This window comes from Peromyscus maniculatus, chromosome 16 (genome assembly GCF_049852395.1).
Source record: "Peromyscus maniculatus bairdii isolate BWxNUB_F1_BW_parent chromosome 16, HU_Pman_BW_mat_3.1, whole genome shotgun sequence".
Lineage (NCBI taxonomy): Eukaryota > Metazoa > Chordata > Mammalia > Rodentia > Cricetidae > Peromyscus > Peromyscus maniculatus.
In genome coordinates this window covers 14,057,486-14,085,117 of record NC_134867.1, presented here as the reverse complement: position 1 = coordinate 14,085,117, position 27,632 = coordinate 14,057,486, and the positions used below count along the sequence as shown (strand labels likewise).

Below are 27,632 nucleotides of genomic sequence, written 5' to 3'. Positions count from 1 at the left end.
AAACACATGTAATTTTTCAGCCCAAAGAGGATAATGAGCCTCACAAGCCATGCCTGTACCAGTGGGAAATCAGAACCTTTCTCTTGTTTCCAGGACAAGGTATCATAGAGGTAGATTCTAGCAACAATCTCAGATAAACATTCAGAGAAAGCATGCATGATAAATGAGGCAGTCTGGGACTCTTGGTGTGCTTTTCTACTTCTCTATGATTGAGCTTTAAGTTATTATGAGAGAAACTCTGGGCACGGGAACTTATACCTGCAATCCCAGCATTCAGATGGCTGAGGCAGGAGGATCATGCATAATTTAAGGTCTGTCTGATTTACATAGGCAGGTCAGCCTGGGCTAAGCATAAGACCCCTCACAAAAAAAAAAAATATATATGAGAATAAAATAATAATAATGAGAATAAAAAGCTTATCTGTCACATGAGACCATCACTCAGTAACTCACTGGGTGGCTCCCTTGAGCCCTGGCTGCACCGGACTCCTTTGGGCCCCTCAGTACTTCTGAGCTCAAACGCACCTTTTTTTCCCATCGATTTATTTTACAGCCCGGCTGTAGCCTGCCCACATCCTCCCCTCTCAGTCCCTCTCCCTCATTACCCACCTCCCAACCCCCAATCTCCTCCTCTTCTGTCTCCATCTAGGAAAGGGCAGGCCTCCCATGGATATCAACAAAACATGGCATGTCAAGTTTCAGTAAGACTAAGCATCTCCCCATGTATTAAGGCTGGGCAAGGTGGCCTAGTATGAGAGGTAGGGTCCCAAAAGCCAGTAAAAGAGTCAGAGCCAGCTCCTGTTCCCTCTGTTAGGAGTCCCACAAGAGGACCAAGCTACACAACAGTCACATATATGCAGAGAGCCTAGGTCAGTCCCATGCAGGCTCCCTGGTTGTCAGTTCAGTCTCTGTGAGCCCTATGAGCTCAGGTTAGTTGATTGTCTGAGCCTTCTCACAGTGCCCTTGACCTCTGGCTCCTACAGTCCTTCCTCTCCCTCCTCTGCAGGATTCCCGAACTCCACCTAATATCAAACACACCTTTTAACCAATCTCTTTAGGTTGTTTGAGCAATAGTTTTTCCTTCAGAAACTCCATTACTCTGAACCTGCTATTTCTGTGTCCTGTATTAGATACTAGGGGTAGGAAGACAGATTAAACATGGCCTTGCCTTTAAGGATATTCCTCAGTGACCTGGCCTGGAAGCCACTCACTGAGTCATCGTGTGGCAAGTAGGTATCTCCGAGGCACAGGAATTCAGTCATGATACTCAGAGCTACTGTCTTTACCTCATCAGTGAGACCAAACACCCAGAGAAGTAAAGTGAGGACAGGTTTCTCTCGACCTCGCCCTTGCCTGTGGTGAAATGCCCCCTTCGCTTTGTTGTGGAGAATACAAAGCTCCAGGAAGCATGAATACAACATTTCGGAGACAGCAGTGTGTGTGTACAGAGGTGGGGCTTGGCAACTCCACGGTAAGCCGTGGAATCAGAGGGCTGTGCAGGTCACGTCCGCTCCCCCCACCTTGTCATTCCTCACGGGACCAGGGGATCGGGATGGAAAACCATTTTCAGAAGCAGCTGGAGATCTCTGATATTGTAGAGCATACTGTTTTGTTGAGACAGAGTCTTTACACAGCCCTGGCTGTCCTGGAACTTACTATGTTGACCCGGCTGGCTTCAACTCACAGAGCTCATCCTGCCTCTGCCTCCTGAATGCTAGGATTAAAGGTGTGCACCACCAAGCCTGGCAAGAGTATTGGGGAAGCCATTTACCCGTTTTTTTTAAAATTGGGTTGTCTTTTTAAATTGATAGTATTTGAGGGCTAGCGAGCTGGCGCAGAAGTTAAGAACACTGGCTACTCTTCCACATAACCTGAGTTTGGTTCCCAGCTCCCAAGTAATATGAATTTAAAGTTCATAACTGTCAATCTCCAGCTCCAGGGAATTGCTTTATCTTCTGGCTTCTGTGGACACTTGCACTCATGTGTACAGAGACACACATAAAAATAGTTAAAAATGGAAAATTTTAAAGAAATGTACGTTTAAATTTCAATGAGCAATAATGAGATATAATTTCTCTCCTGTAAAGTTGGCCAAGTTTTTTTTTTAAGCAATCACTACTCAGGAAGCCATGGTGATCGTCATTTTCTGGGAGGAGCAGTGTGCTGGCTAGGTTTATGTCAATCTGACACACAAACTAGAGTTCTCTGAAAGGAGGGAACCTCAGTGGAGAAACTGCTTCCATAAAACCCGGCTTGTAAGGCACCTCCTCAATTAGTGATCAGTGGGGGAGGTCCCAGGCCATTGTGGGTAGAGCCATCCGTGGGCTGGTGGTCCTGGGTTCTGTAAGAAAGCAGGGTGAGCAAGCCATGAGGAGCAAGCCAGTAAGCAGCACCCCTCTAGGGCCTTTGCATCAGCTCCTGGCTCTGGGATCCTCCTGTCCTGCTTGAGTTCCTGTCCTGACTTCCTTCAATGATGAACAGCAATGCTGAAGTGTAAGCCTAATAAACCCTTTCCTCCCCAACTTGCTTTTTGATCATGGTGTTTTGTTGCAGCAATGAAAACCTTATCTCAGCCAGAAAGGGTGAAAAATGGAACGGATGTTTTGGGAAACAGTGTGGCATCTTCTGGAGAAATAACTTTAGCAAATATATAATCCCTGGATAAGTACTTCTGTGTAAGGAAGTTCATCACAATGTTATCAAAATAATCCAATGCATAAGGAAGTTCATCACTGTCACAATAAAATTACAAGTGACATAAATACTAACTAGACACATTCATTGCTACTGATTAATAGATAGCAAGAGTGCACTGTTAGGTTTAATAAAGGCTTTATTTCCTGTTTTTAAACTAGTAAGACTTGATTGCTTCAAAATTAAGCTTCTCTTAATATTAAGTCACTCTTACTTTCTTCTCAAAGTCAGGGCCTAGAAGATGCTTCTTGGAATTCTATAAGAAAAACACATCATAAACCTGTGGCTTGTCAACTCACAATGGTGCTATCAATGTGTTTTCACAGGTAACTGAAGATAACAAGAACAGGTTTCCTGGTGCCCCAAAATACGGAGGATGGATTGTGGACAACTGCCCTACTATAAGAGATCTGTGGACAGCCTTCATCGATAAGGGAATTGTTCCTGATTTGGTTATCTCTTTAACAGATGGAGAGAACAATGGTTGGCAAATATTTATTATTTATATTTAAAATAAAATGTTTGTCACTGATATTTACTTTGGTTAAAATAGAGAATGGAGAACTCTTAGATACAGGTACCACCTCTGCTACCACCTCAGCTGTGCCTAGAGGACCTAATAATGCACGAAATGAGGCCTCTACCTGCTGAGACGGTGACCTGGGGTAATGGGCTGTGCCACTGAGCCTTCTAGTGATCCTCAGTAGTTGTTCTTTGGAGCAGAGAATTCAGCATCCCTTCTCAGTCGGTAGCTGTAGCTTGTAAATCAATCCTGCACACTATCCTGATGATGAGGGTAATCCTGATGCCTTTAAGTAGTCTATCACTTCACCTTTTAAGAAAATATATTTGATGCTGGCTGTTGACTTGCTGTATATTGCCTTTATCAAAAATCATCCTGAGTGAGGAAAGCCAGACCCAGAAGACAGACACGGTGTATACTCACTCATAAGTGAATAATAGATGCAAAGCAAAGGATAACCAGGCTGCAATCCACAGCCCCAAAGAAGCGAGATAAAGAGGAGGACACTAAGAGGGACACACGTGCATCACCCCAGGAAGGGGAAAGGGTTAAGATCTCCTGGGTAAACTGGGAGTGGGGAAGAGAAGGGAGAAGATGGGAGATGGGAACATGAGGGCTGGAAATGGCCGCGCTGGGGGAGAGACAGGGAGGGAGAACAGTGAAAGGGATCTCTTGACAGGGTGTACCATTGAGGGGGTGGGGAGAAATCCACGGCTAGGGAAAACAAAATTGTCCCTAGCTAAGACTCAGCAATGAGAGGGTGCTTGAACTAGCCTTCCCCTGTCATCAGACTGGTGTCTACCCCAATTGTCATCATAGAACCTACATCCAGTGACTGACGGAAGCAGATGCAGAGACCCACAGCCAAGCACTGGGCCGAGCTCCTGGAGTTCGGTTGAAGAGAGGGAGGAGGGATTATAGGAGCAAGGGAGGAGGGTCAGCATCTTGATAGGAAAAACCAGAGACAGCTGACCCAAGCTAGTGGGAGCTCATGGACTCAGGACTGACAGCTGGGGAGCCTGCATGGGACCCCACTAGGCCCTCTGAATGTGGGTGAAAGTTGCATGGCTTGATGTGTTTGTGAATCCCCTGGCAATGGGAGGACCAGGACTTATCCCCAGTACATGAACTGGCCTTTTAGAGTCCATTCCCTATGCGGGATGCCTTATTCAGCCTTGATGCAGTGGGGAGGGGCCTAGATCCAGCCCCAACGTGGTATGCCAGCCTGTGTCGACTACCCAAGGGACGCCTCACCCTCTATGAGGAGGGGATGAAGGTGGGATGGGAGAAGGTGGGGGGGGGAGGAGGGAGGGAGGGGGGACAGGGGTTGGTATGTAAAAGGAAAGAAGAAAATTAATAAAATTATTTTTAAAAAAGGAAATATATTTGAGAGGTGGCGGGGTAAAGGTTTGTGCTGTCAACCCTGACAACCTGAGTCCAATGCTTGTGATCCATATGGTAGGAGACAACTAACTCTCCATAAGTTGTCCTCTGACCACTATACATGCACATGAATGTACATGCACGCACGCTCACACACACATGCGCGTGCGCACACACATACACACACACACACACACACACACACACACACAAATAAATAAATGTAAGAAAAAAACCTTTTTTAAATGTTTGAAATGAGAATTTCCGGGGGAAAATAGATGTTTTTTTCATGTTTTCATTATTTATTACATAGTAACACATGCCTTTCGAAAAAGATTTAAGACATTCTACTAAAATTTTAAAGACTTGGGGCTCTGTTTGGATCAGCACTTAAAGGGAAATTTGTGTGTGCATAGTCAGAGATCACTTTGTAGTTAATTTCCAAAACGGGCCACACTATGCAATGTCAAAATAATTTTTTCTCTTTGTATTTCAGGAAAATGTTTTTTAAATAGAATGTATTTAAGGAATAAGTCTGAAATTGATGCTAAGGTTTTAGAACGATTATTTGAAGAACTTCAAGCCAAAAAAAGGGAAGAGGAGGAAATACGGTAAGGTTCCTGTGGACCAAAAACAGGCTCCCCATTGACCATGGCCTGCTTCCAGAGACTTTATTTATTTATGTGTATGTGCGTGTCAACTGTGTGTGGGTGCCCACTGAGGTCAGAAGAGGGTACTGGATCCCCTGGAGCTGAAGTTAAAGGTAGCTATGAACCACTCACCATGGGTGCTGGGACCAAACTCAGGTCCTCTGCAAGAGCAGCAAACACTCTTAACCACTGAGCCGTCTCTCCGACCTCCAGTACGTACCTGTACTTGTCACACCCTCTCACAGGTTATACTTTTAAAATGCCTCTAATGTCAGAAAGATTGTCTATTAACTATGCAAAAATCCCACCGAGTTCCAAAAGAAACAGTAAGTTCAGGAATCTCTACACAGCTGTGAATAATTTCACAGCTCACTTCAAGTTTTTTTCATTAGGCAACTGGAAAAAAAATGAGCTAGATTTCACACACACACACACACACACACACACACACACACACACACACACACACGCCAACCTTCCAGAAGAAAAAAATATGCAGATAGATAAGAACTTCTGCCCTGGTTTACTTTCTGTTGTTGTGATAAAACACTGACCTGTTGCTCGAATTGCTAAATAGTCTTTAAAGAAAAATCTGGGCCAGATATTGGGGTAAATGCTGAAAGATCAGAGAGACAAAGGAACAAGCCACGTTTTACCTCTAGGACTCCTCAGCTTGAAAAAGCCTCAGCTGATAGGCCTCTAGCCGAATGAGCTTCCTCAGCCAAAAAGGCTTCTAGATGAAAGGGATGCTTCTATCAAAAAAGCCTTTAGTTCCTGTCTCCTCATGCCTTATATACCCTTCTCTGCCCAGTCATCACTTCCTGGGATTAAAGGCATGTGTGCTTTCCAGTCCTGGGACTAAAGGTGTGTGCCACCACTGCCTGGCTCTGTTTTCTCTCCTAGACTGAGTCGATCTCATGTAGTCCAGGGTGGCTTTGAACTCACAAAGATCCAGAAGGATCTCTGCCCCCCGCCACCCCAGTGCCCCCCCCATCATGTGCTAGGATTAAAGGTGTATACCACCACTGCCTGGCATATATGTTTAATCTAGTGGCTTATTCTGTTCTCTGATCTTCAGGCAAATTCTATTAGGGTACACAATATATCACCACACTGACCAAAAACAACTTGGGGGAAGAAAGAAGTCTCGGTGAGGGTTTCTATTGCTGTGAAGAGATACCATGACCATGGTGACTCTTATAAAGGAAAACGTTTAATTGGGGCTGGCTTACAGTACATTATGATGGGACATGGTGGCATGCAGGCAGACATGATGCTGGAGGAGCTGAGAGTGGAGAAGGAGCTACATCTTGATCAGCAGGCAACAGGAGGTGAACTGAGTGTCACACTGAGTGAAGTTGAGCAAAGGAGACCTCAAAACCCGCAGCCATGGTGACACACTTCCTCCAACAAGGCCACACCCACTCCAACAAGGCCACACCTACTCCACAAGGCCACAGCTCCTAATAGTGCCACTCCCTATGAGCTCCTGGGGCCAAATACATTCAAACCACCACAAAAGGGTTTGTTTCTGCCTAGAGAGCATGGAGGGTGCTGCTTACTGCCTTGGTCCCCATAGCTTGCTCAGCCTGCTTTCCTCTACAGCCTAGGACTGCCTGCACAGGATTGGTACCACCCACAGTAGGTGGGCCCTCCCATATCAATCAAGAAAATGCCCTACAGATTTGCCTATAGATCAATCTGATAGAGGCATTTTCTCAATTGAGGTTCCCTCTATCCCAGATATGTATAGGTTGTATCAAACTGACAAAAAACTAACCAGTACACACACACACACACACACACACACACACACACACACACACACACACACACACACCCCTATCTGTGGTTTAATTTTAATAACTAGAATCCACACACTGAGACAATAACACAATAAAACATAAATGAAAATATGCCACGTGGAATAACTAGGAAAAATCTACCTTGCCTCCATGGAAGAACTGATTGTGAACATCTTACAATTTTAGCATGGGAGATTTCTTCTCTGCTCTGGGTGTAAGAGGTGCTTTTAAAATTATGAGCAATCCATTACAGCTGATGCTCAAGATTGGCCTTGAATAAACTGTAACATTCTCAGGCTGAGAAATAAAATAGAAAAACAAGGACCTAACTAGTTGTTCATCCTTGCTGACATATTATCTTCAAACAACTGAAGTTGGCCAGGCAGTGGTGGTGTACACCTCTAATCCAGTCTGACTCAGGAGGCAGAGAGGCCTGTGGGTATTTAGGCATTCCAGTCTAGCCTGGTCTACTTAGTTCCAGGATAGCCAGATCTACATAATAGAGAGACCCTGTCTCAAAAGAGAAGAAAAGAAAAAGAGCTACACGTTGAGACTCCTGTCTCAAAACAAACAAAAAACAGAAAGAAAGAGAAAAGGTCTTGTTATAAATAGGGTAACAATCTGCTAAGTGTAAAGAACTCCTTAGTTTTTCCAGTGTATGCAAAATAGTTAAGTATTTAAGAATAGATGAAATCCTTCTTCCCATTTATTTAATTCTTTGATAGCTTTGTGCAGTACATAGTGAATTTACTCACCGGCCCATCTCCTCCTTCTCCCTCTTCCATCAAGACCCTAGACTCCTTCCTTGTCCTGTGTGTGTGAGAGCCATCGACTCTAATCCATTTCCTGCCTGAGAAGGGGCTGGATGCTCCTCACTGTTTACTGAGAGTGGGCTCCTTATCATTGACGTCACCACTGAAGAAAATGACACCCTTTCTCCCAACAGTCATTAGCTGCCAAGAGCCCCTCAGGGAGGGTTGAGGCCTCAGCTTCCCCATAAATGATGAACTATTGATAGGCCCAGCTTTGTGCACGTCTGGTGCTGATCGTCACAGCTGTGGCGAATCATGAGTGCAACAGTCAAGTGATGTCTGGAAGGTTCCATTGACTGTACATCTCCCCATCCTCTGACTCCTGCATCTTCCCAATGCCCTCTTCTGTGGTGCCCCTGAAGTCGTGATGTGGGTGTCCCTTTAAGGGCTGAGCACTCTACGGTCACTTTGGCCAGTTGTGGGATTTTATATTAACCTCTGGCCTCTATGCTGAAGATTCTCTGGCTCAGCAGTTAAGAATACTTGCTGCTCTTGTAGAAGACCTGAGTTCAGTTCCCATCACCCATATCAGGTAGCTTACAATTGCCTGTAACTACAACTCTTGGGAAACTGACACCTTCTTCTATCCTTTACAGGTACCCAAACACATCCATACACATATATACATACATTCATACATACGTACATACAGACAGACAGTCATATAATTAAAAATAAAATAAACAAGCTTCTCTGATGAAGGCTGAGTACAGCTTCCTTTGACAACATGATGGCTTAGCCGAACAATCTAGAAAGTTCTCCAAAGGTCCTATGACCTTCCCAGTCACAGGCGCTTGACCAGCCCTACAGAGCCAGGCATGAGCTCCCTCAGGTGGAACAGGTCTCAGATCCAAGCAGAAAGCAGAAAGGCATGCCTGTGCTGTACCAGAGGAGCACCTCCTGCCTGGAAGATCGTTCTTGTAGCTCCAAGGGTTCGAGACTCGGTGACACTGTTGGTGGCTTTCTCCCTCAGCTGCCTGGATAGCACCTTCTGGCATGATGGAAGCCAGCTAGTGGCAAGGACGCTTGCATCTCACTTCCAATGTCATCTCTCTATGACCTGTGACCAAAGCGTGTGGTCTCTTCGGCAAGAAGATCTTACCGTCTAGCTATGGTGGGCAACCAAGAGCAATGTCCGTAGCCTGTGTCTTTGGGGGGCCTTTGGGGACTCCCTGAGCAACAACTCCTAGGAAGGTATCCCAAAGCTGGCACTGGGATTTCGTTTAATAACCCACGACTTTTGGGAAGAGTATCATCTACCCATGGATGGCACTTCAAACAACAGATGAAATCTTAATCTAAAATTACGACAAAGCTCACATTATTTACCAGCTGGTCACATGCTAATTTTAAACAGACAAAAATACATGCATGTGTAATTTTTCAGAACAGTTATGTCCCCTGTGGCTCCCAAGAGTACTTTTACCCTTTCTCTTCTTCTATCAGGAATCTTCTGTTTCTGCCATCAATTTCTACTCTTATTGGAAATTTTCACATGTTCATCAGCTTAACGCTTAAACTGGTGTGTGCTTCTCAAGAGCTCTGTGTGTTGATTTTTAAACTCAGCGATGAGCATTTCACAGAAAGCTTTTTCTATAGACTGAAGAAACTAAAACTGGAAACAGAAGAAAAGAAATGCCTCACAAACTCACAGATGCATTCAAGGGCTTTACAGGTTCTCTAAACAGAGATAAGCACAGCAGGGTTAAGACTTGCATCATAGGAGAAGACCTAAAAACGTGTTAAATTCTACGGTCTCCAGCACCATTTGCATACAATCCAGTTAAATGGCAAGGCAATCTGCCATTATTGCTTCAAATGCTTTATAGGTTCTTTCTCAGCCTGGTCAGGCCTTAAGTCTTCCGGCAGCATACTTCATCTGCTTTTAGAAAAGGAAGTTCTCATAAGCAGCCTTGCCTGGAACCTCCTGACATGGACGTCAAAACTGAGTGGGAAGGAGATTGGTTAAGAAGACTCAGTCTGCCTGGCTGGGGCCGTGAGCAAGGAGAACCCCAGGAACACCAGCACTCCTGGGTGGAGAACAGGATACAGCAAGAGAATCTCAACCAGAAACACAGGAGCAGAGTCTTCCAAAGAGAAGTGATGTCACTAACTTTCAAAGAAGGAAAAACGGATGCAAAGACACGGCACATGGTCCTTTGGAGGGCGGTGGTTCCAGGAGCTTCGGACACTGAGCCCATCTTGCTTGGTTTCCTATTGGTGAATATTTGGTGTTTTGGGTTTTTGTTTGTTTGTTTGTTTTTTGACATGCAATCAACCTTTTATATGATTCTTTGTGCAGTGGTATGCCCATTTCTAAATCCCTAGGGATAGGATTTCTAGCCAAGACACATCTCTTTACTTTTGAATAGACAAGGCCTTTCTCCCCACATTTTGCTAATTTTCCATTTACCTATATTCACCATTGTTAGGAAAGATCAATTGCTTCATCCCTAATGGAATGCAGATTCCACTATGTACTGAAGCTTCCATACTTTCTAAATATCTAAATATCATCATCACGGGGATGGGAGTTGTGGTTCAGTGATACAGGGCCTGCTTAGTACGAACCTGGGTTGGAAAAAGAAATCATCAATAGTGTGTTAAAACTTAATTTTTCATTTAAATTTAAAATTTTAAATTATGCATATATATGTGGGGGGTGATATGTGCAGACGTGAATACAGATAGCCTTGGAGCCTAGAAGAGGGCTTTAGACCCTCTGAAGTTGGAGTTACAGGTGGTTATAAGCTGCATGTTGGTGCTTGGAATAAAACCCAGGACTTCTGTAAGAGGAGTAAATATTCTTAACCCTGGGGCTGTTTCTCCAGGCTTCAACTTCTTCTGACTAGAAAGAAATGTTATGTTCTCTATTCAATGGAGAAAAAAAAACTAATGCAAATGTTATAAATTGAACTCTTACAATGCTACCATCCAGAAATAATTGCTGTCTATAATTTGATTGATTTTCTAGCCTTGTAGTTCTCATATATACTGATACAAAGTTAAAATTATGTTGTATACTCTACTTCTTTTCCCTTAACATTATACAGTGAATATCACCCACTGAGTCTGAGGGAAATGTTACAGATCTCCCCCTTCATCTCAACTTACCTCAGGGAATCTTGCATTTTATCAGGTTTCCTAACTGACAGCCATAGTTTAAAATACAGCATTCCATATCGTCTTACCAAAAATACCAGTGTGCTGACTGAAAACTAACTGCCTTCAGCCTGAGTGGGGTAAAAGTGTATGCTGTGAATAAAAAGCGTAATGAGTGATTAATAAGGAAGTATTTGTTGCTTGCCACTATGAGAATTTAACCTTATAATAATGGGAGGTGTCTGATTTGTTTTGTTTTGTTTTGTTTTGTTTTGTTTTGTTTTGTTTTGTTTTGTTTTGTTTTGTTTTAATTGAATGTTGGACCTTCTCTTTTCAGAAAAGCCAAAGAGGAAGAAGCGAGACTCGATGAAGAAAAGCAGAGGATGGCGGAGTTTGAGGGAAAGAAAGCAAAAGGCAAGCACCTTTGATAACGCTGGCATCACGTCCTCTGATCTTAGCACCTTTGATGACACGGGCAGCACGTCCTCTGATCTTGTACCATTGCTGGTGTTTTCACGTGGACTGTCAGTGCATCCCCTAGAGCCCAGAGTCCAGGTGTATGCCTGTGTCCTGAAAGTCCCCCTTCCTTCCCCAGCTTGTTCTAATTTCCATAATAAGTTCTATTCTCACTGGGATTATGGGTTCACAGGGCAAAGATTCCTAATCAAAGAGGGGGTGCTCCTAAGATGAGACCCACCTGAGCACCCTCTAAGCAGGATACGATGCAGAAAGTACCTCTGTCGCGGATTACACCTAGCTGCTGGAATTGTTTCTATTGGAAGAATCCTGCAAAAGCCAAGGACAGCCAAACTCTTACAATACCCATTGTCTTCATACTTAAAGCTCCCATCGCTTTTATGGAAGAACTTCCTCTTTTAAGATCCAGGTTCTCAAACTGGGGTCTATGGATTAAATTTCAGGTCCAGGAACTTCAACTCTATTTTCAATAGCTTTGAACTGAGTCTGAGTGTCTCCTTTACTAACCCAGAAAGCAAGCAAACCACAGTGGTGTTAGCTGTCTCTTGGCTTTTGTGTATTGCACCACGGTTTCTGTCTACGTGTCCTGCTGCTGCGATTGCGGTAGTTACGTTTCATATAGCCCTCAAATAGCTCTATGTTTCAGCAACCGCTTCCAATATAACTGGTTTCTTGTGCATTTTATTTTATGAGCTTTGGCAGTTTTGTTCTAAAAAGAGGTCCATAAATTTCATGGGAGTGCCAAAGAGGCCATAGGATCAAAGAGTATCCATTACTCCACCTCCTAGAAACTAAACTAGAAGCTTAGTTCTGTAAAACAAGTACCATTTTACTGCACGGCTGTTCTGTGCACAGGAACTTTGAGTGGGGCACAGTGGGCACAGTTGAGCACTTTGGTTCTGGTTGTAAATGATCCACCCTGGAAATGAGTCTTCTGGTTCCAATGAAGTGTTCAGATCCTATAGCTCTGGTCAACGTCTTCACCAACTCAGGGAACACCAAGCCAGGACCACTCCGCCAAGCTACTGCTAAATTCCTCACTCACAGAAGGTGATGGTTTAGTGTTTATTGTGAGTCAATCGATAACAGCACACGATCAATAGTCAAATTACAAATAGTTCAAAGATCTTAAAATGCCTTTTCACCCATTCCTGACCTGTGTGGTACACAGCTGCCTTACTGGGGTCTTCTGTTTATGTGTTTCTTTTATAATGTACCTAATATAGATAAATAAGTACACATAAATTAGAGACATATGATGATTTTTAATAAGCGATATGTTGTGAAAGAAAATTCAAGTTTCTTCACAGATTACATCACTTCATCACAAGCTGTACTAGGAGTCCAAAAACCTTTGTGTGTATTTCCATAAAATCTTCAACCTAACACAGAGATACTGACCACATTCCAAGTTGTGTTCTTGTAAGCTTTGTGTGCTGCTGTCCTATTTCAAACCTTGATTTAGATCAAATCCAGGTGCCAGAGAACCACCATCAAAATGCGGCATTTGGAAGAAAACTGGGAAGGAAATGCCCATGAGAATTCAGAGAGACAAGCTCACTCACTCTGCCATATAGCCAGCCTTTCATAGGAAACCCTGTTTGCATCTTCATACACATGTGTGTCAATCCCATAAATACATGAAAGGGATGGGGAAGATGAGTTCTCTGACAGCGCGACCGTCTCCTTCTGAAGAACTTCCATGTCTACCACGGCCATCAACGAACGCATAAGATTTGCAATCAAACTTTCTAAATTTACAACTAACACCGAAGTTAATGTGCCATATTATTATTACAATGAGTTATTGTAAATCTGCTATAATAGCTATGCTAACCCTGTGTCTATATAGGGAGTCTCGTCTGATGCTGCCCAATAGAAACTTAAGTAATGTTAATGTTCTACCTTAAGTTTATCATGCTAAAACTTTGGAAGTCATAATCTATTTTGTACTTACATATATCTCAGTGTAGACTAGCTTCCAGTGCTCAGTAGCCATAAGTAGATTGTATGGATCTAGTCATTTCCTTCTTAAGAGGATATTGGGCTTTTTCTAGTCTTTTACTGTTAAGAGTATTTGGGATAGATACAAACATTTCTTCTTTTAAATGAACCCTTCCTCAGGTTCTCCAATAGCACCCTGACAGAATGGCTCTCATCCTTTACCACTCCATATTAGTAGATACAATACAGTGGTAATTCATCTATTTCCTCCACTAAACCAGATACAGGAGAGCACCACTCTGAGGCCTTAATCTCCTCTCTATGTTTTTTTACACTACCTAACCATCATTTGTTGGCTTTAATGGAATAATAATTTATTCCTTGTAATTCTTTGTAGATAGTGAAGAGGCTGATAATGAAGCTGATGAGGAGGTTGATGGTGAAGATTCTGAAGTTCATGATGCACCTGAAGAGGCTGAGGCACCTGAGATTCAAGAGAACACTAGAGGGTCATTGTTACCTGAGGAGTCTGAAGCATTGGAGGCCCCAGAAGCAGAACATGAACCTGAATCAGGTTAGACATGACTGATGGCCACGTGTACGCGCGCATGTGTGTGTGGGGGGGCAGGTGTGCTAGTGTGTGTGTCAATGTGTGTGAGTGTGTGTATGTGCGTATGAGTGTTAATGTGTGTGTGTGTGTGAGAGTATGTGAGGTAGACAGGTGTGTAAGTGTGTATATGTGGGGTTTTGTATGAATATGTGTGAGTGTGTATGAGAGAATATGTATGAATGTGTGTATATGTATGTGTGTGTGTGATAATGTGTTTGAGAGTGAGTGTGTATGAGAGTGTGTGAGAATGTGTGTGAGAGAGAGTGTGTATGAATGTATGTGTGAGTGTGTGACTGTGTGAGTATGTGAGTGTGGGCAGATGTGCGGGTGTGAGTGGGTGTGTGATGGAAGCCGGCTGAGGCTGCAAAGATGAGACCCTAGAGAGAGCTTGGTCCTGGAACTGGCACATGATCTGTAGGACATTTTGCCCCCAAAGCAAGAATTGATCTTTATGTCATGCAATGCCATTTTATATGCCAACAAGAAAGCATCTTACAGTCACGCGGACCCAGCAGAATGAGGACGTTCTTATTGTGCACTCGTGCATGCGCAAGTAATTTCTTAGCATTGGACAAGCTAAGCTTTTTACTTCACTTCTTTATAAAAATGTCTCAGCCGGCTGTGGTGGTGCACACCTTTAATCCCAGAGGCAAGCTCATCTCTGTAGTTTCCAGACCAGCCTGGTTTTCATACTAAGTTTCAGGGCAGTCAGGACGACATAGAGTGACCATTCCTCAAAACAAAAACATATTTGAATTGTACACTATGATCGTTTGGTCTATGTGTACAATGTGTAATTATCAAATCTTTAATCTTTAAAATAATTGTCATCTTAGCATGACTGGCTATCTAACAGGAAAGTGACATGAATCAAGATCAAGCTGAAGTTCCTTGGTATTTATTTATGTTTCTTTGACTATTTATACTTGCTTTCATTTAGTGTGTGTGTGTGCGTGTGCGTGTGCGTGTGTGTGTGTGTGTGTGTGTGTGTGTGTGTGTGTGTGTGTGTGTGTATGTGTACATGTGCATGTCTATGCTCCAGCTTGTGGGGGTCAGTGAACAACTTTCTGGAGTCTGGTCTATGAACAAAAGTCCTAGGAGGAACTGAACCTCTGCTGACTAAAGTTTGGTCCAGAAAATCTGGCTCTGGGCATTCCAAGTTGTCTACAATCACCGTGGTTCTCATCAGTTAATCAGCCTCACAGGTTCAGTTCTTTCCGGGACTTTTCTGACGCCTACTCTGCTCTTTGCATGGATATCCCTCCATCAGTCAGCTTTACTTCAGACACCTCTGTGTCCTACTCTCTCTCTCTCTCTCTCTCTCTCTCTCTCTCTCTCTCTCTCTCTCTCTCTCTCTCTCTTTCTGTCACTGTCTCTTTCGCATATATGTACATATATATATAATACACACATACATATACATATATATCCCTGTGTATTTCTGTATTCCATCCAGCTGTTTGCATCTGGCAGCCTTGGGAAGGTGCTGTCTTTCGGCCTGTGTTCTCATCACTGCAACAGTGTTTCTTAGTTTAGTTTCTGTTCCACTGCTGTGAAAGACACCATGACCAAGGAAATACCTATAAATACATATATTTTAACCTCAAGTATGTGCCATAAGCCTCGCATTACCATTTTTGTTTGGGGGTAAAGATTCAGTTTCAGTCTTTTGGATCGAGGCTTCCAATCATACATACTGTCAAGAATTAACAGCACAAGGAATGGGTTAACGTTAGACTACGAATGGGTGAGAATAGGGTTTTCAAGGATTCTGATCTTATTTTTGGAAGATACTTTTATCTATTACATATTAAGACATTTTTGCTGCTGCACTGCAGAGCCAGATGGAGACGCTCTTGAGGACCCAATCACTCTCTGGTTTGAGAGATGTCTTTCTAGTCAGCTCAAAGCCCCACCCACACCATCTCCTCGGCTCCCCCTGGCTCTGCCCAGCTCCGCCTGCAGCCCTCGTCTTTAACGCAAGCCCTTTCCTCCTGCTTTGTGGCTGGAGCATCAGTCCTGTGTTGGCGGTGAGCTCTGAGGCCTTCTTCACAACTTGACTTCCTGCTCGTTTGCACCCTAGGATTTTTCCAGTGGGTTTGCAGGCCTTCTGTAATCTCGTAACTGTTCAAGCTCCCCTTCCTAAATTTTAACTTTAATAAAAAAAATTTTAAAAAAAGAACTTTAATAAAAAGTTTAAATTGAAGGGATTGGTGCTAAAGAGTTGGCTGGGCAGTTAAGAGCACTTGCTGCTCTGGCAGAGGACCTGGGTTCGATTCTTAGCACCCACACAGCAGCTCACAACTCATTGCCCATAACTCCAATTCCAGAGGATTCAACAACCTCTTCTAGCCTCCAGCTCAATGACAGATATGTAGACAAAATACTAGCAGGCATAAAAATGTAAATAAATCTTTTAAAAGAAAAAAGTTTAAGTTGAAGGCATTGCTTGTAGACTTAGCACCCAAAGGACGCCCCCCCCCCCCCCATCACGACAGCATCTCCTGGGCTTTGATGTCTGGCCCTGCATGCTGATCTGGTTCCTAGCTCTCTCTCCTTCACCCTCTGTTGTCCTGCGTAGTGGTTTAGAGAAAGAAATGATGCATTTCCCAACCCCCACACCACATATGAATTTCAAGTCTTATTGCGATAGAAGGCTTTGGGCTGCGTTCAAAAACACAGAAAACCTCAAAATCCAAAGGTTAACCAGACATCTCACAATTCCCCAAGTGGATTCTCTTATTGTCTCAATGCTCTTCTATTGGTGATGATTTATAGTGTTTTTATTAACTGAGCAATTTATAATCAGACATGTCCTGGGTTTGTCCCTTTTCTACGTGTGCTCTAATAAAGTTTAAATGCTATAGATCCTGTCAAAAGAGTACTAAAGTATTAACTCAGGAGATAATACTATGATATAATTTTGTGTGTGTGTATATATATGTGTGTGTGCTATACGTTCATATGTATATATAGTGTGGGTATATGTGTGTGGTATACATTCATATGAATATATAATCTATGCCAAATGTGTATCTTAGATTTGGGAGCAGACCTGGGGACTGTGGGGTGGGAAGATATGTAAGTAGTGTGCATGTCTAGAGCCATCCGGGCTGGATATGTGAGTGAAGGGTGTCTCGCGTCATGTAAAAAAGATGCTTTACGGCCTGCCCTTCGACGAGACGTAGCCAGACTCTCTTCAGGCCCTCCATCCCACTCCTGCGCTGCTGTTCTTGCCACTTTATACCCACAGGGCATTAGGTCTGATGCACAAGAGTGGGGTTTTAAGAACATTTAGCAGGTACCAACTAGGATGTTCTGTGCCATGTGGTGACTCTTCTAGTCGATGTCTTGGTGGGAGGGTGTACATGCATGTGGTGCATGCACATGGTGCGTGGGTGCACCTGCCTCTGTGCGTGCACATGTGACAGGGAAGGAGGGTTTTGGGTGTCGTCCTCTATCACTGTCTTCCTTATCCTCAAGTCAGGGTCCGTCACTGAACCAGAAGCCCGCCATTTTGGCTGGACTGGCTGTCCCATGAGCTTTTGGGACCCACCCGCCTCGGCTCCTCAAGCACACACAGTCCTGCCCAGGTTTATACATGGGCACGAGGGATTCAAACTCAGGTCCTTGCACTTGCAGAACCAACATTCTTCCCCACTGAGACTACCATTCCAGCGCTTCGCTGTCCTTTTGTATATTTTAAATTTTCACTTTTCTGCCTTGTGCTCTATTTGTATGCCATCATTTTAAAATATATGTTTTTAATTAGATATATCATCTATAATTTAAAGTAAGTTTTGGGATTTTCTTTGTGCCAAAACTTTCCTATGGAACAGCATTTGAAAATTCAAGCACTAACTTAGATTTCTTTCTTAAGTTCCCGAGCCTCCGGAGGACACTGCAGTTGAAGCAGGAGTTCGAAAGGGATCCAAAGAGGTCCTGGGACCTGAAGAACTGCCTGAAACAGGTTAGGCTAAAAAATGAAAGTTCCCATTCATAAAAGTGCTGTTCTAACAGATCAAACCTTAATTTGGGTCACAGTCTCTGCTTACTTTCTCCCTATGCTGTGTGCCAATTGTCTTAGGGTTTCTCTTGCTGTGAAGAGACACCATGACCACAGCAACTCTTATAAAGGCAAACATTTCACTGGGCTGGCTTCCTTACAGTTCAGAGGTTCAGTCCATTATCATTATGGTGTGACATGGTGGCATGCAGGCAGACATGGTGCTGGAGAAGGAGCTGAGAGTTCTGCATCTTGATCCATAGGCAATGGGAAGTGAACTTTCTACAACACTGAGTGTAGTTTGAGCAAAGGAGACCTCAAAGCCAACCCCCACAGTGACACACTTCCTCCTGTAAGGTCACATCTGTGCCAACAAAGCCACCTAATAGTGCCACTCCATTTGGGGACCATTTTATTTCAAACCACCACATTCTACTCCCTGGTCCCCAAAAGTTTGTAGCCATGTGCAAAAATGCCTCTAGTCCAACTTCAAAAGTCCCCATAGTCTATCACAGTCTCAAACTTATTTAGAAGTCTAAAGTTCAAAGTCTCTTCTGAGAGTCATTCAGTCTCTGAACTGTAATCCCTGTAAAATAAAAAACAAAAAGCAGATCACCTACTTCCAACATACATGGCACAGGATATACATTTCCATTCTGAAACATAGGGAAGGGATCATAGTGAGGAAATATTGAACCAAAGCAAGACTGAAAACCAGCTGGGCAAACTCCAAACTCTGCATCTCCATGTCTGATGTCAAAACACTCTTCAGATTTCCAACTCTGTTCAGCTTTGTTGACTGCAACACACTTTTTCTCTTGGGCTGGTTCCACTCCCTGTTAGCAGCTCTCCTCAGCAGGAATCCCACAGCTCTGGCATCTCCAACGTCTTGGGGTCTCCAGTGCAATCCAGGCTTCAACTTCACATCTTCACACAGGCCTCTCTAGGCCTCTATCTAGAGATACCCCTGACGCATGCCTGGCCTCAACAGCTTTCCTTAGTCACAGAGGAATATTCCACAGCCCTATTTTTGTATCCTTGACTCTAAAGCCAGAACCATGTGGCCAAAGCTTCCTAGTTCTGCTGCTTGCTGGGGCTGGAACATGGCCCCCTTGTTCAATTACATCTTCACTAGATTTCTGGTTTCCATGGTTTCCTTCACTGCCTAAACTTGGCTGTCCTGAAACTGGACCAGGCTGGCCCCAAACTCAGAGATCTGCCTGCCTCTGCTTCTCTAGTGCTGGGATTAAAGGCGTGTGCCACCACATCCAGCTCTGAGCTTTTCTTTAATCCCTTTTCACAAGTTGTAAGCTTATCTGCATGGAACCTTACCCAGAGGTCACCATTCCCTTTATTCCACTTTTTAATCTGTTTATCTCCTTGAACACAGGACTTAGTTCCATTCTACTTCCTGGTGCTACATTTCTCCTCAAATTTAACATTTTGTATTTTTCCTTTCTCAGTTTGTTCCTTTTTATTATGAATCTTCATTAGAGTTAACACTAATAACCATACAACAGAGTCTATACTAGCTATATTGAGATTTCCTCTGCCAACAGTAATAATCCAAATCTCTTCCTTTAAGCCTCAGGCAGACTCTTCAGACAAGGACAAAGAGCAGCCACATTCTTCACCAAAATATCACAAGAACAATTTCTAGGCTTTATATAAAAAACTCTTCCCCTTTGGGACCCCTTGAGCCAGTCCCCCACAGTTCCAATCACACTCAGCACCATGTCTTCCACGCTCCTGCTAGTATGGCCCATTAAGCAGCACTTAATACATTCCACTGCTTTCAGAACCCAAACTCCCAAAGTTCAAAGTCCTCCAAACAAAAGCATGGTCAGGTCCATCACAGCAATACCCCAGTTCCTGGTACCAACTTTGGTCTTAGTTAGGATTTCTATTGCTGTGAAGAGACACCATAACCACAGCAATTCTTATAAAAGAAAACATTTAATTGGAGTGGCTTACAGTTCAGAGGTTTAGTCCATTTATCATCATGGCAGGACATGGTGGCATGCAGCCAGACATGGTGCTGGACAAGGAGCAGAGAGTTCTACATTTTGATCTGCAGGCCACAAGAAGTAAACTGTCTGCCACACTGACCATAGCTTGAGCAAAGGAGACCTCAGAGCCCGCCCTCACAGTGACACACTTCCTCCCACAAGGCCACAGCTCTTAATAGTGCCACTCCCTATGGGGGCCATTCTTTCAAACCACCACACCAGTCAATTTGAATCATATTTATTTATGTCAATCCATTAAAATTGTAACTATTCTGTTAATAATGCTGTTTCATCTAATTTTATTTTACACTTTGCATCAACAACTAAAGTGTCCATATGAAACTCACGCATCACCCACACAATTTTATTAATAGGTAATTATTCATCTAGCAGCATATAAAATATGACTAGAACATGAATTTATAAATTTATATTAATGTTCAGAATGCTGCACTTTCTTCTTTGAATGTTTAAAAAGCATGATAAAGTTTAGATTCTTTTGTAGTCTGACTGGAGATAGGCTTTTCAAAGCCACTTTTTTCCCTCTCTTTGAACTTGTATTCAAAAGTTGTGATGCCGGAGTTCCCAGAGGACGCTTACCCCAATGTTCCCGAGATGGAGCCACTGAAGGAGGAGCTGAATAATTACCTTCTCATGTGGAAACATCTGGAGCAGTTGATTACAGACAATTTGATTCAAATATTAACACTGGACATTTCCAACAAGACACCGAAAGAGCTGCTTCAAAGAGTAGTGGAGACGACAGAAAGTAAGGCTGACGTCGGCGTTGGCGGGGAGAGCAGACATGGCGCTGACAGTCGTTTAGACCACGAAAGCCGCTCTGCCGGCGTCTCTAAAACATTCAGGACACCTGAGGGGACCATATCAGACATTCTAGAACACGGGGCACACCGTCACTGGTCATGCCGAGTGGCTCTCACAGAGAGAACCTGTACCCGTATCAAAACTGAGAGATCAATGATAATAATTAGTTTTTCTGACCTCTGACTATTATAATATACTGATAACTTTTTGTTCTAAAAACTCTTTTCCTCTTTGGAACCAACAGAGCCTTTTCAGTATGCTGCATGGGAGCTAAATGCTGAAGACTATGATGAAGAAGCAGAAGACTACCAGGCTGAGATAGAGATCGATGAGGAGCAGGAGGAGGAGGAAGAGGAAGAGGAGGAGGTACGGCTGGTTTTGCACTGGGCAATCATTGAGAAATGTGTGCATAGTAGTGACGACTACTTCGGGACTCCTCCTCCACCGCCAGGTGGACAAATAGGCGTCTCCACCTTTTTACTCTCTGTTTATTTTAGTTTTGCAGTAGCGGAGATTGAGCCCAGGGCCTTATGCATGCTGGGCAAGTGCTCAACCCCTGAGCTGGATCCCCACCCCATCCTCATCTTTATAAACGAAAATTTCCTCCCTTACCACAGCTTCACTATACTCTCCAAAATGCCAGGGCTGCTTAATGTGAAAGAAAAAAAAAGAGAGAAACCCATAGAAACATAAAGAGAAAATCTTTTTACTTTTTTTTACTTTTTTTCTATAGAAAAAAATGTGAGAGTATTAAGACTATAAATATTTTATAAAGCTAATTAATATAAGTAGATATGTGATAGACACCTTTGGAGTGTCTGGAAGGCTGTTCACATGATAATAATGTACAGTGAACAACAGGATCAACCCATATTCGGACACCAATCAGCATCTTTGGCACCAGAATGATAATAACTATTATCATTTGATAATCCACAGGTTAGGTATATATCAACAAGAAAACGGGAAATTGTTCTTTCAATATGAGTTTTTACAAATAAAAATGTAATTTACTAAGTTAAATCTTTTAAACAAACCTGCACTTGTAATTAACTTATTATTGCCTAATTTAAACCCAAAGATAGAGGAGTATGTGAGTGTGCAGCAACAAATGATTCACAGCGGATTCTGTCAACAGCTCCCAGTACTTGGATGTTACCGTGGCCAAGGAATGTGGGATTTGCCCTGCTCACAGGCAGCCTCTCTTCATCTAACTTTCCTGCAGTGTTTCTGGTGTTCTTCTGTGCTCCTCTCCTTCCTGTGTCTCTGCAGCAGTTCTCAAGCTGTCTGCTGCACTACTGAAACCTGTGTCTTTATGTCTGTATCCTTTAATCCTCCAGTGCAAAATCTCACCAGTTACTGAGCACTCGGTAAGGTGCGAGCAAGGCTCAGGCTTCGGAAGTGGGAAATAATTAGACCTAAAGTAAATGTGCGTTGCTCCAACTACCATAACAGCAAGAGCCAAAAACGTGAAACTACTTCCAGGCAACTCAACTATATCCAAGACCAAACTCAGAAGTATTGATGGTATTACAACATAAGCTTTGGCAGCCACTCAAGGATTGCCAAATCTACTAAGAAAATATGATTCACAATGAAAAGAAAAGAATCACCAACCCAAACTACTCTAGAACTGACAAATACATCAGCATCGGCTGAAAAGGACATTGAAACGCTGTTCTTGCTGTGTCCTATAAATTCAAAGCAGACGGCAAAGATAAAGAGGATGCAATGGGCATACAATGTGAGCTGTATGGTTTGAGAAGCAGAAAATACGAAGTGAAGCATGGGGTGACTGGAGTAATGGTAGTCTAGACACTGCAGGAAAGAAAGTTAAAGACACAGAAACTATCTGAAAGAGGAGAATAAAGAGAAACCATGAAAACAGTCTGAGTGGACCTGTGGGACGATTTGAGCAGTCTGCTGTGCATATAATTGGAGTCCACGAAAGTGTGTCTTGGGAAGGGAGAAAATGATATTTGAAGGAACACTATCTGTACTTTTTCAGTATTTGGAGCAGTTTACAAACTCTCAGATCCAAGAAGGTCAGTGAGTCCAAAGTACGAGACACAGGAAGGAAAGACCACCAAGCATGTCTATTCAAGTTGCCTGGCTGCAAAGAACTTCTTAAAAGGAGAACACAGGCATGCCACATCCACAAGAACCATGATCAGGAAGACAGAGTGTTTCCCACAGAAACCAGGGCAAGCCAAAAAGAGGGTGAGTCAACAGTTCGCAAGTACTGAAGAGGAAGAACAGAATTGTATGCCTGGTAATTCTTTAAAAATGAAGACAAATTAAAGAGCTTTTCAGACATGCAGAAGCTGAAAGAAACGAAACATGGACAGCATCCCCGGTAAATGTTGCCAAATGATTAAGGAAGAAATAAAACTGATTCTACATGAACTCTTCCAGAAAACCGAAGAGGAGGGGGAAATTTCCAGTTCAACCTATGAGATGTGTGTCATTCTGACCCCAAAACCAAACACAGCAAAAGAAAGAAAATAAGGAACAGTTGGTCTCTCCTGAACATTGATACACAAACTCTTAAGAAAAGTTAACAAAGTTTTTCAAAACTGTATCAAAACAACAATCATCCTATCCAAGCAGAGTTTGTCCAGAAAGTCTTGGTTTAACATTTGGACAACACTCAATATAACTCATCATACTGACAGGTTGAAGGTAAAATCTAAGTGACTATCTCAGTTGATATAGAAGCAGCATTTGGCAAAATCCATAGTCTATTGCTGATTTTAGAAAATAAAGGGTATATACTTATAAACAGCTTTAAAAATTAGTACAGAGGGGCATATGATCCCAGAGCTGAGGAGTGATTGACAGGTGATGGCTACTATCGGAGGGAGAATCAGTTTTCTTTAAGGGTGTGGTTCCTGGTAGGTTGATCATGTTCCGGTGAGTGGCCCGACACTTGTGTGTATATAGGCAATGCTAATTGGAATCAGTGGGTCATTAAAAAAAGTCATCAAGTTGGGAGAGGAACTGGTCCAGTTGGAAGGGAAGAAGGGAGAAGGGGCAAGATGATTGAAATACATTGTATGCATATATGAAATTCTCAGAGAATAAATTTTAAATTATATATATATAAAGGGAACTTTCTCAGCTTGATAAGACATCTACCAAAAAAATCTGTAAGTAACAGTTAACATCCTTTAGAAAGCTGGATGCTGTCCCCCCCAATCAGCACAGAGCGAGAGTATTCCCTCCTGTCTCTGTGTTTCCTCTTGGTCTTTGCTGCTTTTGATCTGTCTCCTTGTCTGATATAAAGCCACATGGACTCCCTGAAACCCAGAAGTGATTTCACAGTTCTTCACAACACAAAGTGCTTTGGGTGTGTCAGGAACGCCTCGCCTTAGCAGCCAGCTACCTGAACACCCACCACGCGCTAGGCAGCCCTGTTCTCCACTGGTGGCCGTGAATGAGTGAAGTATGGCTCCAGGAGTTAAAATGTGATCTGAAACTGTGTACAGCAACAGCTACATGCTTTCATGCTGTGTTAACCAGGGAACAGAACTATAGAATGCATGTGGGGAGTTTACCAGCAGGCAGGCATGGCTCTGGAGAAGCAGCTGAGAGCTCACATCTGGATCCACAAACAGGAAGCAAAGAGAAGTAACTTGAAATCTCAAATCCTACCCTGAGTGACATACTTTCTCCAGCAAGGTCACATATCCTGATTCTCCCCCAACAAACAGCTTAGGGATCAAATAATCAAATATCCAAAACTTATAAGGAACCACCATAGGAGATAAGTAGGAGATCAATAATGAAACTATAAACTAAATTATGGGCGGGCACTGGCAAGATTGCTCGGCAGGTAAGAGCACTTGTTCTTGCAGAGGAAGGACCTGGCTTTGATTCCGCGCACCCGTGTGGTGCCGTACAACCCCCCATAACCTCAATTCCAGGGAATACATTGCCTTCTTTGGATCTCTGAGTGAGTATAGTGGACTTAAACACACGCAGGCAAAACACGTGAAATAGGTAAATATAAAAATAAACTAAACATGAACAATCATTATTAAATCACAACAAAATCATCTCTGTAGTATAGCCAGTATCCTTATTTTAGAACATTTCTGAATTTCAAATGAATGAATACTCTCATGCATGGCATGTATTTAAATGAAAGTTAACTTTTATCTGCAGTCCAAGCACACCTGAGAAACCTGGGTTTTTATTTTTATTCATTAAGTCCAGCAACCCTACATTAAGTCTACTTATTGAAAACCCAGAAAGACCAAAAAAATAAATGTACAATGAAAGATAATGAAAATAAGCATAACAGAATAACCCAAAAGAAATAAAATAACTGAAATGGGAAAATAAAATAAAAACAGCAGATGAAAAACAAAAAGTCGATTCCCTGACAAGAGCAGGGAGGCGGATAAACTTCTGGCAGGCTGAATCAGTAAAATGCAAAGGCAAAGAATAACATTTTAAACAAAATGAGTGTCCAGATCCTTGAGGGACTCAAATTATAGGCACTTCTTCATTCTAACAGGCTTGAGCATCTAAAAAGGATTTACTCGTTATTTCCTGAAATTGACTTAGGAATAAAGAGGGGAAACTTTACTTGTGAAAGTTAAAAATCATAAATAAGTAACAGAAGAGGTTTATAGGCTGTTTCTAATATATAGCCATTGATAAGACAATTATTCTATTGCCTAAACTCTTCCACATCACAGACAAGAACCAGTAATGCTCAGCTTTTTTTTTTTTTTTTTTTTTTTTTTTCTGAAACAAGGTCTTTGGGTAGCCTGGAACTCACTATCTAGATCAGGCTGGCCTTGAGCTCACGGAGATCAACATATGAGTGTTGGTATTAAAGGTGGTCACCACCACACCAACCAAATTAGTCTCAGTTTTGCAGCAGTACAGAAAAGTGTTGTGGTTTCTTCTTTTGTGAACTTAAGCATATTGTAGAATAAATAACAAATATTCCGTTTCTAGTTTCAAAACCGCTGCTTTGTGATTAAATACACGTCTAGCTTTTATACATGCAGAGCATTTAGCAGAGTCTGAGGGAGTGCTCATGGGAACTGGTAAGAATGTGTGCATACTGGTGGAAGAAAATGAAAGGGAAATTTCACTCCTGATACACTGATGTGTTTAAACATTTTATAGCAAGTAAGGGTTTAATGTCTTCCTATTGCTCTAATTAATTTCCAAAAAAATCCTTTACACATTTCATCACAGTATAAATTTTCATTTGTACTTAATAAAATACTTTCGAGTTTTTACTTTCAATAAAACAAAGCAGAATCGCCTACTTCGTTGTCATGAGTAAGAAGATGGGACCCTGACTCGGGTTTCATTCCTTGAGAATCATTTCCTACCAGAATCAGAACTACCAGTTCATCGATTCTCTGTGTCTTTAGAGAGTGGATCACACCTTAATTCTCAGTGCTACATTATTTTTTATGAAAATGCAAAATGTATGAACTAAATTTAAAGCAACACGAGCAACTTGGTTTTAATCCATCAACGAACATAAGGATGGCCTTGTGGGCTGTCTTAGAGTTGGTTTTCCTGTAGACGATCTATTCCTCAAAGTGAATTGCCTCTAAATTCCTCTTTGCTACTGCTTCAAAATGTCTTCTCTGAACTGAACAATATTTCTAGGGTGAAGAAAAGATTAAAGAAAAAAGGAGGCACTTAGGAGACACGAAACACTTCTGCCCAGTGGTTCTCAAAGAAAACTTCATCCTCCAGCCTGGCAACACGGAAGAGGCCGTTAAGTACAGAGAAAAGATATACTACTTTTCAACTGCTGAGGCCAAGGAGAAGTTTTTGGACCACCCTGAGGACTATGTGGCCCAGAACGAACCATTAAAGGTGAGAACAATATTCCTCTGCTAGTGGTTGCTCCCAGGTTCTCCCCTGAGTGTGCTCAACAGTGAAGTCTCTAATCTCATTAAAAGCCAACAACAACAACAAAACATAGTGATAATGTCTAGGTTTAAAAATGAACAGCTTTTTGCAATATGGCATAAAATAATGATCTGTTTTGACTTTTATAGTAATGTCTATGTCGACCTAGCACTTAGCTTGTATCTTTTTACCTGATGTTAAGAGTCACAGGTAAGGGGCTGGAGAGATGGATCAGGAGTCAAGAGCACTTGTTGCTCTCTCAGAGGACCTGGACTCAGTTCCCAGAAACTGCATGGCAGCTCACACCCATCTGTAACTACTTACAATCAATGTGTAGCATGTGTACCCCCACACCCAGTCCCATCACCTCATTTTCCACAAATCCACCAGACAGGACCCAGAAACTCTGAAGGTTGTCTCTCAGTTCTTCTATGACACATGAAGTGCTTTGGGATTGCAAGGAACATGGTTGTTCTAAAACTTGCCCCCAAGTCTTTCTAATATGTTGTATTTGGTACACAGTGCACATTTACCATGAAGTCCCTGGGATCTTAGAGCTTCTGTAGCGTTTTCTACCTGTTTTGTTGTTGTTGTTGCTGCTGCTATTATTTGAGACAAGGTCTCTTCTATCCCAGGAAGGCCTTTGAATTCTCTATGCAGCCAAAGATGGCCGCCGCCACATCCCAAGTGTTGGGATTACCGACATGCACCACCACAGCTAGTTCATGCTGTCCTGGGAACTGAGATTCCTAGGGCAAGCACTCTGTCAACTGAGCCACATCGCAGGCTTCTTCCGAGTCTCTGAACTCCCAACATCTCCGTCACAGCAACGGACAGCTTATGAAGCTACGCTCCATGCGTGTGCTTCTCCAAGCCATTTGTACCCGTCTTACAAACGCC

At 42.7% G+C, this 27,632-nt stretch overlaps 1 protein-coding gene across 2 annotated transcripts in view; it reads left to right on the top strand.

The window, feature by feature from the left end:
- Window positions 1-27,632, top strand: part of Ak9 (adenylate kinase 9) — a 139,974-nt gene that overhangs the window by 70,275 nt on the left and 42,067 nt on the right. For both annotated transcript variants that reach the window (XM_016001353.3, XM_076552407.1), the window contains 8 exons: window positions 3,021-3,177; window positions 5,097-5,211; window positions 11,307-11,383; window positions 13,788-13,964; window positions 17,881-17,970; window positions 20,584-20,784; window positions 21,085-21,206; window positions 26,484-26,696. In XM_016001353.3, the coding sequence (XP_015856839.1) occupies window positions 3,021-3,177; window positions 5,097-5,211; window positions 11,307-11,383; window positions 13,788-13,964; window positions 17,881-17,970; window positions 20,584-20,784; window positions 21,085-21,206; window positions 26,484-26,696 (1,152 nt within the window). The remainder of the gene's footprint in view (window positions 1-3,020; window positions 3,178-5,096; window positions 5,212-11,306; window positions 11,384-13,787; window positions 13,965-17,880; window positions 17,971-20,583; window positions 20,785-21,084; window positions 21,207-26,483; window positions 26,697-27,632) is intronic.